This window comes from Trachypithecus francoisi, unplaced genomic scaffold, assembly GCF_009764315.1.
Source record: "Trachypithecus francoisi isolate TF-2019V2 unplaced genomic scaffold, Tfra_2.0 Lachesis_group5, whole genome shotgun sequence".
Classification (NCBI taxonomy): Eukaryota; Metazoa; Chordata; class Mammalia; order Primates; family Cercopithecidae; genus Trachypithecus; species Trachypithecus francoisi.
In genome coordinates this window covers 113,586,182-113,600,059 of record NW_022681470.1, presented here as the reverse complement: position 1 = coordinate 113,600,059, position 13,878 = coordinate 113,586,182, and the positions used below count along the sequence as shown (strand labels likewise).

Below are 13,878 nucleotides of genomic sequence, written 5' to 3'. Positions count from 1 at the left end.
ATGGGGATTTAGGTTGATTCCATGTCTTTACTATTGTGAATAGTGCTGCAATGAATTTATGTGTGCATGTGTTTTCATGATAGAATGATTTATATTCCCTTAGGTATATACCCAGTAATGGGATTGCTGGGTCAAATGACATTTCTGTCTTTAGGTCTTTGAGGAATCACCACGATGTCCTCCACAATGCTTGAACTAATTTACACTCCCACCAACAGTGTATAAGTGTTCCTTTTTCTACATAATCTTGCCGGCATCTGTTGTTTTTTGACTTTTTAATAATAGTCATTCTGACCGGTGTGAGATGGTATCTCATTGTGTTTTCATCATTTCTCTGATGATTAATAATGTTGAGTTTTTGTGTTTTTTTTATATGCTTGCTGGCCACATGTATATCTTCTTTTGAGAAGTATCTGTTCATGTCCTTTGCCCGCTTTTTTTTATAGGGTTTTTTTTTCTTGTAAATTTGTTTAAGTTCCTTATAGATGCTGGATATTAGACCTTTGTCAGATATGTAGTTTGCAAAAATTTTTCCCATGCTGTAGGTTGTTTGTTTACTCTGTTGATAGTTTATTTTGCTAACAAATTTGTATATTTTAACTGTCATATTATACTTAAAGTAATTTGTGCATCCCCATTACAATGTTACATTCATATATATTTGTCTATGTTTACCTTTTCCAGTGAGATTTATTGTTACATGTGTTTTTGCATTGCTGTTTGGCATATTTTCTTTTCATTTTGAGGAATTCTCTTAAGCATTTCTGTACAACAGGTATAGTGTTGACAAACTCCCTCAGTTTTTGTTTGCCTGGGAAATATTTTATCTCTTTTTCATTTTAAAGTGTAATTTTTCCAGGTATAGTATTATTGGTTGACAGAGTTTTTCTTCTTTAGTGCTTTGACTGTATCATTTCACACTCTGCTGTTATACATCTTTTAGCTGAGAAATTAACTAATAGTTTTATAAGGGTCACCTTATATATGATGAGTCACTTTTCTTTTGCTGCTTTCAGAATTCTCTTTGTTTTTCACCTTGGAAATTTAATTTGATCATAAAGTGTCTTAATATAGTCCTCTTTGGGTTGATCCTGTTTGGGGAATCTTTGAGTTTTGTGAACCTGGATGTCCATTTCCCTTTCAAGGTTTGGCAAGTTTTCAGCAGTTGTTTCTTTAAATAAACTCTCTACTTCTCTTTTATCTCTCTTCTCCTTCTGGAACTTCCATAATGCATATATTGATTTGCTTGATGGTGTCCCATAAATTCCATAGGATTTCTTTTTTCACTCTTTTTTCTTTTTTTCTCTTCTGGATAATTTCAAATGACCTGTCTTCAAGTTGACATATGTTTCTCTAGCTTGCTGAACTTCTTTAAAACAGTTACTTTGGGTTGTCAGGCAATTTGTGTATCTCCATTTCTTTGGTTCCAGTTACTAGAAAATTATTATATTCTTTTGGTGATGAAAAGTTTCTGTGATGTTTTCCTGTGTTCTTTATAACTTTGTGTTTGCATTTAAACATTTGAAGGAAGAGTCACCTCTTCTAGGCTTTACAGACTGGCTTTGGTGGGGAAAAACCATCACCTGCAGGTAGGTGTGAGGGTGTGGATGACTGCAGTGTGGCAGCTCTGGTTAAAGGGGAAGTAGAGTAGCATAGACTGCAGGTATCTCTATCAGCTTAGGTCCACATCAGCAAAGACTGCAGTGGTCCCTGGTGACCAAAGTTAAAAGTCTGCAGTGACAGTGAGGACTGATTAGGTCCTCTGTGGTGAAGGCTGTTGGCATGCCCTTCTCTCCTTTTCACTCACTGGGAGAAGTTGTGGTTGACAGGATCCCTCTTTGTACTAGGGTCTGGGATACAGGGGTACTCATAGTGGTGGTGGTGCCATTGTCCAGGACACATAGAGTGGCAGTGGTGCCTAGATCTGAAGTGTAGAACACACAAACTGTCTGTGTGTTATCGGAGCCTGAGGCACAAGTATGTGTGGAGCAGTGGTGGTGCTAATGTTTGGAATGCAGGCATGAGTGGAACAGTTGCAGAGCTGGGGTCTGGAGGTATGTGTGTGGAGGTGCTGGATAGTATATGGCTCTGGCCTGGACGGGGCACAGTGGCAGCACTTTCTGGTTGTGGGGCACAGAAGTGTGTACTTCAGGCAGCTGTCAGCTGAGGCCAGCACTGGCAAAGACTGTGATAGTCCTTGGTGGTGAAGGCTGCTGGGGTCTTTCTGCTCATATTTCCTCCCACCAGAGGGCAGTTATGACCTAGGAGATCTCTCTTGGTGCAGAGCTGGACTGGACTGAGAGCTAGGGTGGGACACAAGTAAAATGCTTCCTGTGTTTTCCTTTGTGATCAGTCTCAGTTTTGTGTTCCATTGGGTTGTTGCTGCTCCTTCATTGTACTCTGGAGCTCTCTCAAAGCTATTTTCATCAGTAGGTAGTTGTTTAAACATTGTTTTTGTGGGGGACTAATGTTGAGACCTTTTAGTCCACCATCTTGCTAAACATCCAGAAATCTATTATTTCTTATCTCTTAATCAGTATTGCTGGCCAGTCATCTTTTGCCTGGACTACTACCATGGATTCCCAACTAGTATCTTCATATCTCCAATCCATTTTTCACACTGCTACCAGAGTAGTCCCTTAAAAAGATAAATCTGGTTATGTCATCTCTCTACCTTAAAACCCTCCGGTGGTCACTCACTTCTCTTAATTGCAACATCTAAAATCCTTATTTTGACTAGCAAGGTGCAAAATGACTTGGCCTCTTGCCCTCTTCTTCACTTTCATTATTCTTTGCAGCCAAACTGGCTTTTTTTCCCCACTTATTCTAGTACACCATGCTTCTTTTTATTTCAGGTCCTTCTCATATGCTGTTTCCTCTACCCAACAGGAGGGAATTACAACCAATACTATTGTTAACTGTTCTCAAAGCTATACTTGATATTTGTTATCTCATTTGGCCAGTACTTTGGCTAGTTTTTTGTTTGGTGGGTAACAGGAGCTTTTATCCCTGAGGAATCTGAACTTTTAGTTGCTTTGTTCCTCTCTCTTTTTCTTTGCTATCATTACCCTGTTCACTGTTACTACTATGCAGTAAAATACCATATATATAAGTGCTCACCTGTGTATCCTTGGGCTTTACCATATCAATGAAAGGTGACCTGATTTTTACCTGCCAGCATCTAAGATCTATTTGCCTAGGGTCTTCCTCTGGCCTCTGGAGCCTGTTCTGTTTCTGGAAATGGCAGGCTAGAAATGATAAGGAATTAAGACCCCTGGGAGCAGCCTTCCCTAATAAGTGGACATTAGTAGATAAATACCCTAATGCCCTTGTTCACTTGGGTAGGATAATTCTGAAGTCTATGGTCTACATTATTTCCCAGAAGTTCTTAACAAGATTAAGCCCCAGTTGCATATCATGGCAGCTTGCTTAATAACACATACTTTATCAGCTTTCACTATTCCCTTTCTCACATCCTCAGTCCCCTACCAGTATGTTCTAGCATCACCTCCAATGTCTTGTCTCAGGGTTGTGAAGCAGGTTCATTGTGCATTGGTTACTCTTCCACTTGCATGGTTCTGGTGAGACAGAACACTCGCACAATAAGTTAAGTGAAGGAACTTTACTACTCATAGATAGGCAGCAAGGGCCGATAGTAGCCTAGAATTCATGGCAAGCCAGTCCCCCAAAGCTCAGGAAGGCCATCCAGTGTGGATGGAGTCTAGTCTACATGTGTCCCATGTTACACTGCAGATGAGGGACTCTGAAAGGCACTCAGCTCTGGGTTTCATACTCAGGGGCAACTTGGCATGTGGGCTACAGCTGTAGGATATCCTGTTTTAGGATGCTTGGTGACTGAGCCCAGGCTAATCTGGCCAGTTTCCCCATCTCAGGATGTTGCATTTCCAGCACATTCTACAGTTATTCTTGAGAACTACAAGCAAGAAAGGAAAGAGCTTGGTTGTCAAGGTCATCAAAGGACTTGTCCTGCAAGAGTCTATTAGTATTATGTCTGTTATAGTGATCTGTGATCAGTGATCTTTGAGATTATTATAGCAACATCTGATTTTTGCAGATAGTCAAGTTCTTTAGTATAATCGTATTTTCTTCTGTTGGGATACAGAAGCAGGTGACTTTCAAATATGAAGTGCCATGTTTCTTGACTCTCAATCCAGGCAAAGAAAGCTCCCTTAGCAGAGTTCTATTCCTCCCAATTTCTGCTTGTAAAGTGGCTTTGGAGAAGGCCTTGGGGCATAAATTAGAGCAGTGCTTAAGCATTGTCTCATAGATCTTCCTTAAAGCAGCAAGGAGCAAACAACACTAACCAACATTCTGAGATTTTACAAGGAGTTTTCCTAGAACTTCAGGCTCAAAAAGCACATAGTCTACCTTCAAAGTTATCACAGGAGGCAGTTCAGTCAAGCATTTCCGTAAAGCATCAAAAAGGTCATGACCTTCTGAGCCTGTAATATCTGTGTCCTGTCCTAACAATAAAGCAAGTGCCACATATTTTAGGTTCTAGTTATGGCAGCACCCTATATCCAGGAACAAATTTTTATACTTGTTAGGGTTTATTCTAAGCTATTGTACCAAAGAGATTCCAAAATACAGCAACTTAGATAAGATAGAGGCAAGTGGCCCAGGGTTAACAGTACAGCTCTGCCAACTTCAATACAATTGTCTTCAAAGGTTGTACCTGTCTTTGCCATTTCCCAGGTAGAGGTAAGACGAGTGTCTTTAAGGTGATGTCTCAGAATTTATATGTGCAACTTCCCCTCATAGCTCATTGACCAAAATTAGACACTTAGCCATATATATCTAGCTATATAATGAATATATATGTAATGAGTACTAGATATAGTATTCATTATAAAGAATGTGCTTACTAGAGCTTCTTACCATTTAGAATCTTGGATTCTAAATGGTTTTCCAGTTTTAATCTCCATGAAAATTGACTTTAGTTCCTGTGAAGCCCTATCTATAGGGTTAGATTTACATTTTCTTTTTTTTCCCACATGTGTTCTTGTGATATACTAGCTATTACTCAGGCTAAGGCATAAAATCCTTTTCGTAAAAATAAAAAAAAAAAAAGTCTCTCACATTAAGTTACTATTCCTGACTATCCAGTAACCAAACTATATTGAATGCCTTGCATATATCAAGTGTGGTGCTGAAAAGAGATAAAAGATACGATTTCTGTCTCCTTTGTGTCATTTATATGCCTCTTATGAAATAGCACATTCATAAATATGCATAAAGTGATTTAATATTGTCAACTTATTCTGCAAAAAAGGAAAGGGAGACTAAATGAAAGGGCTTTACTTATGATCTTAGATAATCAATTGCATAAAATGAAAGGAATTCTAGGTGGTGCTAATATTGGGTATCTAGTATACTTTTAAATATAATTTTATACTACTAATTCATGTTATAAATATAGAAACAATATATATCTTGTTTCACTAATATTATACATTTCAATATTTGTTATGCAGTATAAGAAATTGCTTAGTTTTGATGGTGTTCATTTAGGAATTCTTGAAAGATTTATATCTGGCTCATTGGCTGGTGTAACTGCCCAGACCTGTATTTACCCCATGGAGGTATGTATTATAAAATTCTAACTAAAGTCATACTTTTAATGCAAATTATAACTTTTTATAAATGAATCTCAGATAAGTATTTTGTACAATAAGCAGCTTTATAGGTATAGGATTAAAATCTCATATCAAGAGTGAGTTGGTGGTCAAGCACAGTAGCTCATGCCTTTAATCTCGGCGCTTTGGGAGGCCAAGGTGGGAGGATCACCTGATTCAGGAGTTTGAGACCAGCCTGGGAAACATGGTGAAACCCCATCTCTACTAAAAATACAAAAATTAGCCGGGCATGGTGGTGCACGTCTGTAAAAAAAAGAAAAGAAAAAAAAAAAGTCAGTTAGCCTCAATAGATTTTGTTGTTGTTGTTTAGGACAAAGGTATTATTGTATATGAACCAAGAAGATAAACAATTTTGTTGATTGATTGATTGATAGAATCACATATTCATTCATTGGGTAAATTTGTATTGTATACCTACTAAGTTTAAGGTATTTTGCTAGGTGCTATGCAGGATCCAGAGAAGAGTCATACAGGGATTTTTGGCCATGTAGCTTATAGTCTAGAAGGGGAAATAAAATATGCACATCAATAATAATAATATAAAATAAAAATTATAAATTATAGAAAGATCAATATAAAGTGCTATGGAAATTGAGAAGGGGAGAAATTATTTCAAGCTAGGGATTTCATGAAAGACATGAATAAAGACTGGGTGTGGTGGCTCGTGCCTCTAATCCCAGCACTTTGTGAGGGTGAGGCAAGTGGACTGTGTGAGCCCAGGAGTTCGAGACCAGCCTGGGCAACATGGTGAAACCTCATCTCTACAAAAAATACAAAAATTATTTTGTGTGTATCAGGTGTGATGGAGTGTGTTTGTAGCACCAACTACTCGGGAGGCTGAAGTAGGAGGATCACTCCTCTATCAGGAGGTGAATGTTGCAGTGAACCATGATTACACCATTGCACTCCAGCCTAGGCAACACAGTGAAAGAGACTAGAAAGATGGGAAGACCAGATGCAAGATATTGCCATCATTCAGGGAACTGATAATGAGAGTTCAAATTATGGTAGTGACTAGGGGAAATTAACTCATGATAGAGCTGTCTTGAGAACTGTCAACTCGAAAAGTGGAAAGCAGGGGAAAGGAAGAGGGCGAAGTTCTATTTGGGTCCTGTGTCTGAGTGTTTAGGAGAGTTGCATCTGAGTTACATCTTGAAAACAGGTAGAGAACGGGAGGAAGTGAACCAGACTCAGGAGAGGTGATGAGTTCAGATTTACACATATTTAAATTGAGCTGTTGATGGGACCACCAAGTTATGATTTTCAGTAGGCCATTGCAAATGTGATACTGAGACTTAAGATTTCAGGTGTTGGTGTGTCACCTGAGAGAGGTGTTATTTGAGGCCAGGAGATTGCCTCTGAAAAAAGTGGTGATTTTAAAAATGCCGAGAAGAAGACTTTTGAGAAGGCCTTAATTTAGGGAGTGAGAGGAGAAAACCATGCCAGTGAAGCAGACAGAAAAGATTTACTTGGGTAAGAGGAGAGTGCACTGCCCTGGAGAGGAGTTTTAAAAATGGGACTATCTAAAGTGTCTAGTTCCACAGAGAAGTCCATAAAACAAAAGGCTTCCTACTGACCACTCAGAGGCAGCCCCATCAAGATACACAGTTTTCTCAATCAAGACAAAGTTTATACTTAAAAAAATTTAACTTTTATTTTAGATACAAAGGGTACATGTCTTGACTGTTTTAGACAGCCATTTCTCCAAGCATGTATAAAGTACCTTTAAATTAATGGAATTAAGATGACAAGGAGTGAGACTCTATCAGGAGAATTAAATGGTGTGTAGGAATATTGATCATATACAGCCTACCAGGGCCTACTATTATCCTTATAGCTTCTGGGATTTCAATTCTTTATGAGCATAGAATGAGCCCAAGTCATATAAAATTGCAGTTTATGGGCCTCACTGTTACAATAGTTACCAGAGTATGTACTTTAAGCATATGTAGAATGTTTTATTCACACTGGTTCTTTAGTTTAACATGACCATATATGTTTTCCCTTGAAATTTGACTTTCTTTATTCTGAAGCAATAATGAATTTATTTCAGAACATGTTGCCTTTCAGCACATTAAAGGAATTTGCATGGATATATCACTCAAAGGCACCGGGATTGATCTTATTTTCCTACTTGAATAATTTTAAAATATCTCTGTACTGTATCAGTTGTTCATAAGTAAGAGCCAGTTATTGAGAAGTTACAATCATGTTTATGATTGCTTTCTTTTATGATTTCTCTGATTTGTAAACATCATGAGATAATGCAAATCCCTGGATTGCTAGATAAGATGGGTGAATCTGATCGATATATCTTTATTATATTCTTTTACATTTAGGTACTAAAGACCAGACTGGCTATAGGTAAAACTGGAGAGTATTCAGGGATTATTGATTGTGGCAAGAAGCTTCTAAAACAAGAAGGTGTCAGATCCTTTTTCAAAGGTTATACTCCTAACTTGCTAGGCATTGTACCTTATGCAGGCATAGATCTTGCTGTTTATGAGGTGAGTTTATTCTCATAATATGATGTTATATGTTAGATTTGAAAATATGGCACAACAATTTTTATTGTAGAAATATGGTTATAAATGACTTTTCATTAAAACAGCTTCTGACCAAGAGAGAATTGAATGGTTTTATCTGATTTTTCATTTTATATGTTACATATCTGGTATTCCAGTAATACTTTTATTTGGTGTTTTCTTGTGAATCAGTTTTTGGTAATAATTTTAAGTTCTGATAAAACAGTGGTTCTCAATCTTGGGTGCATATCAGAATCACCTACATATGGATCTTTAAAAAATATGAATTTTTTTTTTTTTTTTGAGATGGAGTCTTGCTCTGTCACCCAGGCTGGAGTGCAGTGGCATGATCTCGGCTCACTGCAAGCTCCACCTCCTGGGTTCACGCCATTCTCCTGCCTCAGCCTCCCGAGTAGCTGGGACTACAGGCGCCCACCACCACACCCGGCTAATTTTTTGTATTTTTAGTAGAGACGGGATTTCACTGTGTTAGCCAGGATGGTCTTGATCTCCTGACCTTGTGATCCACCTGCCTTGGCCTCCCGAAGTGCTGGGGTTACAGGCGTGAGCCACCATGCCTGGCCAAAAAAATAGGATTCTTGGGGCATATCCTGAGATATTATCATTTAATTATCCCGAGGAGACCGAGTGTGGTGGCTCAGGCATATAATTCCAGCACTTCGGGAGGTTGAGGGGGTTGGATCCCTTGAGCCCAGGAGTTTGAGACCAGCCTTGGTAACACAGTGAAATCCCATCTTGACCAAAAATACAAAAATTGTCCAGTCTCATAACTTGGTCTCAAAATAAATAAATAGATTTAAAAATTTTTTTAAATTATCCTGAAGAGAGGCCTAGGATTCAGGTTTTTTAACTGCCCGGAAAAATCTGTTGTATAAGTAAGATTGTGAAAGTTGAGATATCATCACACAGTTGTAAAAATGAGAATGGAGGACAGAAGTAATTGCGGCCTGAGGAAGAAAGGCAGGATGGAGATAGGACAAAAAAGCTGATAGTGTAATGCATAGGCAAGATGCCAGCTTACTCCCCTTTCAGCTGATCATTTTATTTCTATGGCCATACATCTGTTTCAGGAAGCGCATCTTAGCAGTATATATACCATTTTGTCATAAGAACCAAGTAAAGGTGTGTGATTAGAATAAATTCATTCTCAACACAGGAAGGGCAGTTCTCTAGATACAAGCCCAGTGGTATTTTTGGCAAGTGGTGTCATCATCATGTGAAAGACAGATAACTTCCTTTAGCACTTTTGAAAGTACACTTATATTTTTGTAGGTGTTTAAAGTATTGAATATTATAGCATGCATTTATTTTCCTTTTTGTTTTCTTGCATCTATGATCCTATTACAATAAATTTGTTGCTGCTGTTTGTGTTGGGCTGTCGTCATTCTTTGATTTCTATAGTTCAGTATCTTCTGCTTTACACATTTGCCAGATGCCATTACACATTTCTCTTTGTATTGTTACATGACTGTATTAAGTGCATACTGAGTAAAAACATTTCAAAATTTATTTTTTCAAAAGCATCAAATTACACATTTTGTAGTAATCACTACAGTGCATAATGGTTTACACATTTTGTAGTAATCACTACAGTGCATAATGGTAAAGTTGCTGTCCTTTAATAAATGAACAGTTCTGGAAGCACTTACTGATGTTTTAAATTCAATATTTCTTAATTTCTTCCAGTCACTTTTATTCAAGGAAAAGAAAATAGGGACAGAGGACTCTTAAAAGTTGAGAAAATGTGATTTTGTTAACCTAGAGTGGATTGTGCAGTCTTCCTCTCTACAATATTCTGTTGATCCCTGTGAGAATCTCCAGATTTTTGTTTGAATATAATTACAAACCAAAGAACAAGCAAAGCAAACAAACAAACAAAAAAACACCAAACCCCAAAACAAAACATAGGGGAACTCAAACTGAGGCAGTATGAATATGTTGGTTTGAAAACATTAGTGCAACCTGTCCCTAATAAGACTACAGGGATAGAGGCCAGGTACGGTGGCTCAAGCCTGTAATCCCAGCACTTTGGGAGGCCGAGGAAGGCAGATAACAAGGTCAGGAGATACAGACCATCCTGGCTAACATGGTGAAACCCCATCTCTACTAAAAATACAACAAATTTAGCCAGGTGTGGTGGCGGGCACCTGTAGTCCCAGCTACTCAGGAGGCTGAGGCAGGAGAAAGGCGTGAACCCGGGAGGCAGAGCTCACAATGAGGTGAGATTGCGCCACTGCACTCCAGCCTGGGGGACAGAGCAAGACTCCGTCTCAAAAAAAAAAAAAAAAAAAAAGACTACAGAGATAGCCCCCACCTTACTAAAACTTTATTCCACTTAGAGTTGCATAGTAGGAGGTTTTGTTTTCTATTGCATAGTAGTTGCACAGTAATATATTTACTACTCTCTTCTCTGCCAGGTTTTGAAGAATTATTGGCTAGAAAATTATTCAGAAGACTCTGTGAATCCTGGGATAATGATTTTGGTGGGATGTAGTACGTTGTCTAATACTTGCGGTCAGTTAGCCAGTTTCCCTGTGAACCTTATTAGAACTCACATGCAGGCTTCAGGTGAGTTTCTTTTCTTTAATGAATGAATAATAAGTTTAAAATTATGTTTTAAATGAGGATAAATTAATGACTTCAAAAACAAAACTGTAGAATTGATAAGCAAGAATCCCGAATTTATTATTTTACTGACTTTAGTCAGCTTTAGCTTTTTGTGCTTTTTAGATTTTATTTCCTCTCAAAGTATTGTTTGGAACTCTCCACATTTTCTTCAGTTACTAATGATCTCTTTAAGGAGTTTACAATTAGAAAGTACCATGCAGAACAATAGAAAAGATTATGCTTTTTTTCAAATAAACAGTTATTCCATATGATTGTGTAATTTTACCTTAGTTCCACTATTATCATCATATTCAGCAACTGGAACTTAATACATTTATGGAATTGAACTCAATTTTTTTTCCAATTTACTTAAGGAAGAGATATTAAGAAAAGGGAGGATATCTGTATTGTTTGTCTCAGTAAAATGTTAGGAATTTAGTATTTAAGAAAATATCACTTTTCAAGAAGGAAAAACAACCCCACACAATCCTATTGTTATCTTCTTGACTAAACTGTTTATAGTTCATGTGTTAAGTGATATTCTTTAACATTCTCTTTCTTCTTGTCTTTTTAGTTAGATTTTTGGTTTTGATTTATATTCTCCAGGTGGAATATCTCTCCATCCATCCCATTGCCCATCCTTTCCTTTCTCTATTTGTGTCAAATCCAATTCCAAATACTCCTTTGAGGTCCCTCATGAAAGACTTTCAAGTGTTGTTTAATAGAACTTTCTGTGATGATGGAAATATTTTATATTTGTGCTATTCAGTATGATAGTCACTATTCCCAAGTGAATACTTGGGATTGTTGCCAGTGCAACTGAGGCAATGAATTCTTAGTTTTATTTAATTTTAATTAATTTAAATATAAATAGCCACATGTATCCAGTGGGTACCATATTGAACAGCACAAGACATTCTACAGGTAGGGAGAGAGGTATATTCTGAAGTAATTTCAGTCTCTGTAAATTCTCATTTATCATTGGATTTTCTTAATTTATAAATATTAAATATTGAATTATGCTTTTTTCCCCCCAATTTATAGCCCTAATGGAAAAAGGAAAAACAACTTCTATGATTCGGCTCATTCAAGAAATATATACCAAAGAAGGAAAATTGGGATTTTACAGGGGTTTCACCCCAAACATCATAAAAGTGCTTCCTGCAGTAGGCATTGGCTGTGTGGCCTATGAAAAAGTGAAGTCACTTTTTGGATTAACCTAGAAGTGATATATCAAATTGTTGTCATTGCCGTAATCACTTAAATGTAAGATAATACCTGGGTTATAAAGAAATGTTATCTTGTCCTAAGAGGAAAGAAATGTCAGATAATTGTTAAAATATTTTTCCGTTATTACAAAATATATAAATTAAATAATTTTTATAACGTTCTTTAATAATTTTAAATCTTTAATATCCAAAGGATACTATTTACATTTTCTACTACTCTCCCTTGAATCCTAACTTAAAATTTGTTCTTGATTTGATTTGAATACACCATAGAGTAACATAAAACATTTGGTCAGTAATAGGAGTTTATCTTTGAAAACGTTTTTATATTTGAAAACTTATTTTTAAAAAGCTGAGTTTGAAAATGCTTTATACATGAAAAGAAAAATCAGTGCATTTAAAATTGATGTTATAGCAAATAATTCGGAGTCTGTGTCTTTTACTTAAGCAAAATGGAAAATTAGTTTCTAATTCCTTCTATCACATTTTAGATGGAATAATGATAACATCTTTCTTACATCTCTGGGCCTTTTTATTTGTAAATGTGAATACTGTTGGTTCATTTTGATTCTTGATATTGTCAGCTTATATAAGGAAGTTGGCATTGATAACAAATCCAACACTGGACAAATTTTACTTATCTTCTGGTTGAAAACTGTTCGAGTGGAAGAATTTTATATATTAAAACCATTATCTCATAGTTGTTGAAGCAATTCTTACTTCAACTTAAGAGTTGATTAAGTCAACCCTTTGATACCCTAAATATCTTCTCTTCACTTTTATTTTAAAAAATTATATTCTTTCCTGGGATTAAATAATTGTGTGGAGAGACGGTGGTAATGGGTTTATTGGACACTAACAGGCCTCAAATGAAGGATGCCTGGCTCAACCGACTGAAGTCCAGGCTTTGATTTTTAGCCTTGATGGTCCAAAAGTTTTACCTTATTAATTTCCTTTAAATGATCAGTTTTTTGGTGCTAGATTAACAAAAATTGCTCACAGGATTGAGATACAGATCACAAAGCAAACCCATTAATTTATAGTAGTGCTTAATACTTTCCATTAACCAGAGAACTTTCATCCCTTCTCCAAGGCACAGTTTCCTAGTGTCAAACTACCTTGGAAACCTAATAGTTAATAGGAAGAGTGATGTGGAATTAGAACAAAGAGAAGAAGATACTTTTGAGGAATATTTTACTCAGGCCTATCCCAGTTAAGGTGGGAAGAGTTGGGAAACTTGCATACAAAGGGAGAGGAGCTGAGAACTAAAGTAGGAGAGTGGAAAGAAGTGTGAAACTTGAGCTAAATTAAGCCACAAATCAACAGAAGAGAGAAAGGCAAATCTCATGTGAACCCTGGGAATGGGTGTGTAAGAAATTTGACTAATGGCGGTAGTTGTACAGATAGACTTTTAAAAAGCATTCCAAGTTGATGAAACAACTTGAACAGTAACATGAAAATGGAGTTCATGGAACATCAGGAAGATGGCAAGTAACCTGGTCATTTGAAAATGTATAGTGTATAGGAAGATATAGTGAGCTACAAGGCTACTGCTGTAGGTTGGCAACAGGGGCTTTCTATTATATATGCTAATAACATTCTCTAGTGTAAAAAGATAACTTTGGCAATAGAATGAGACCATTGAAAGAAGAGATAGGGCCAAGTGTGGTGGCTCACACCTGTAGACCAAATGCTCTAAGAGGCTGAGATGGGAGGATCACATGAGGCTAGGAGTTCATGACCAGCCTGGCCAACAAAGTGAGACTCTGCCTCTACAAAAGAAATATAAAAAATTAGCATGGTGGCACATGTGTGGAGTCCCAGCTACCTGGGAGGCTG

The 13,878-nt window shown here is 37.0% G+C and overlaps 1 protein-coding gene across 1 annotated transcript in view; it reads left to right on the top strand.

Moving 5' to 3' along the window:
• The window catches only part of LOC117075235 (calcium-binding mitochondrial carrier protein SCaMC-1-like), a 57,466-nt gene extending 44,690 nt beyond the window's left edge, over positions 1-12,776 (top strand). Inside the window, exons 7-10 of the mRNA XM_033197386.1 lie at positions 5,496-5,603; positions 7,997-8,164; positions 10,621-10,771; positions 11,855-12,776. Coding sequence (XP_033053277.1) covers positions 5,496-5,603; positions 7,997-8,164; positions 10,621-10,771; positions 11,855-12,033 — 606 coding nt within the window. The 3' untranslated portion in view covers positions 12,034-12,776. The remainder of the gene's footprint in view (positions 1-5,495; positions 5,604-7,996; positions 8,165-10,620; positions 10,772-11,854) is intronic.
• Positions 12,777-13,878: the final 1,102 nt, after the last annotated feature.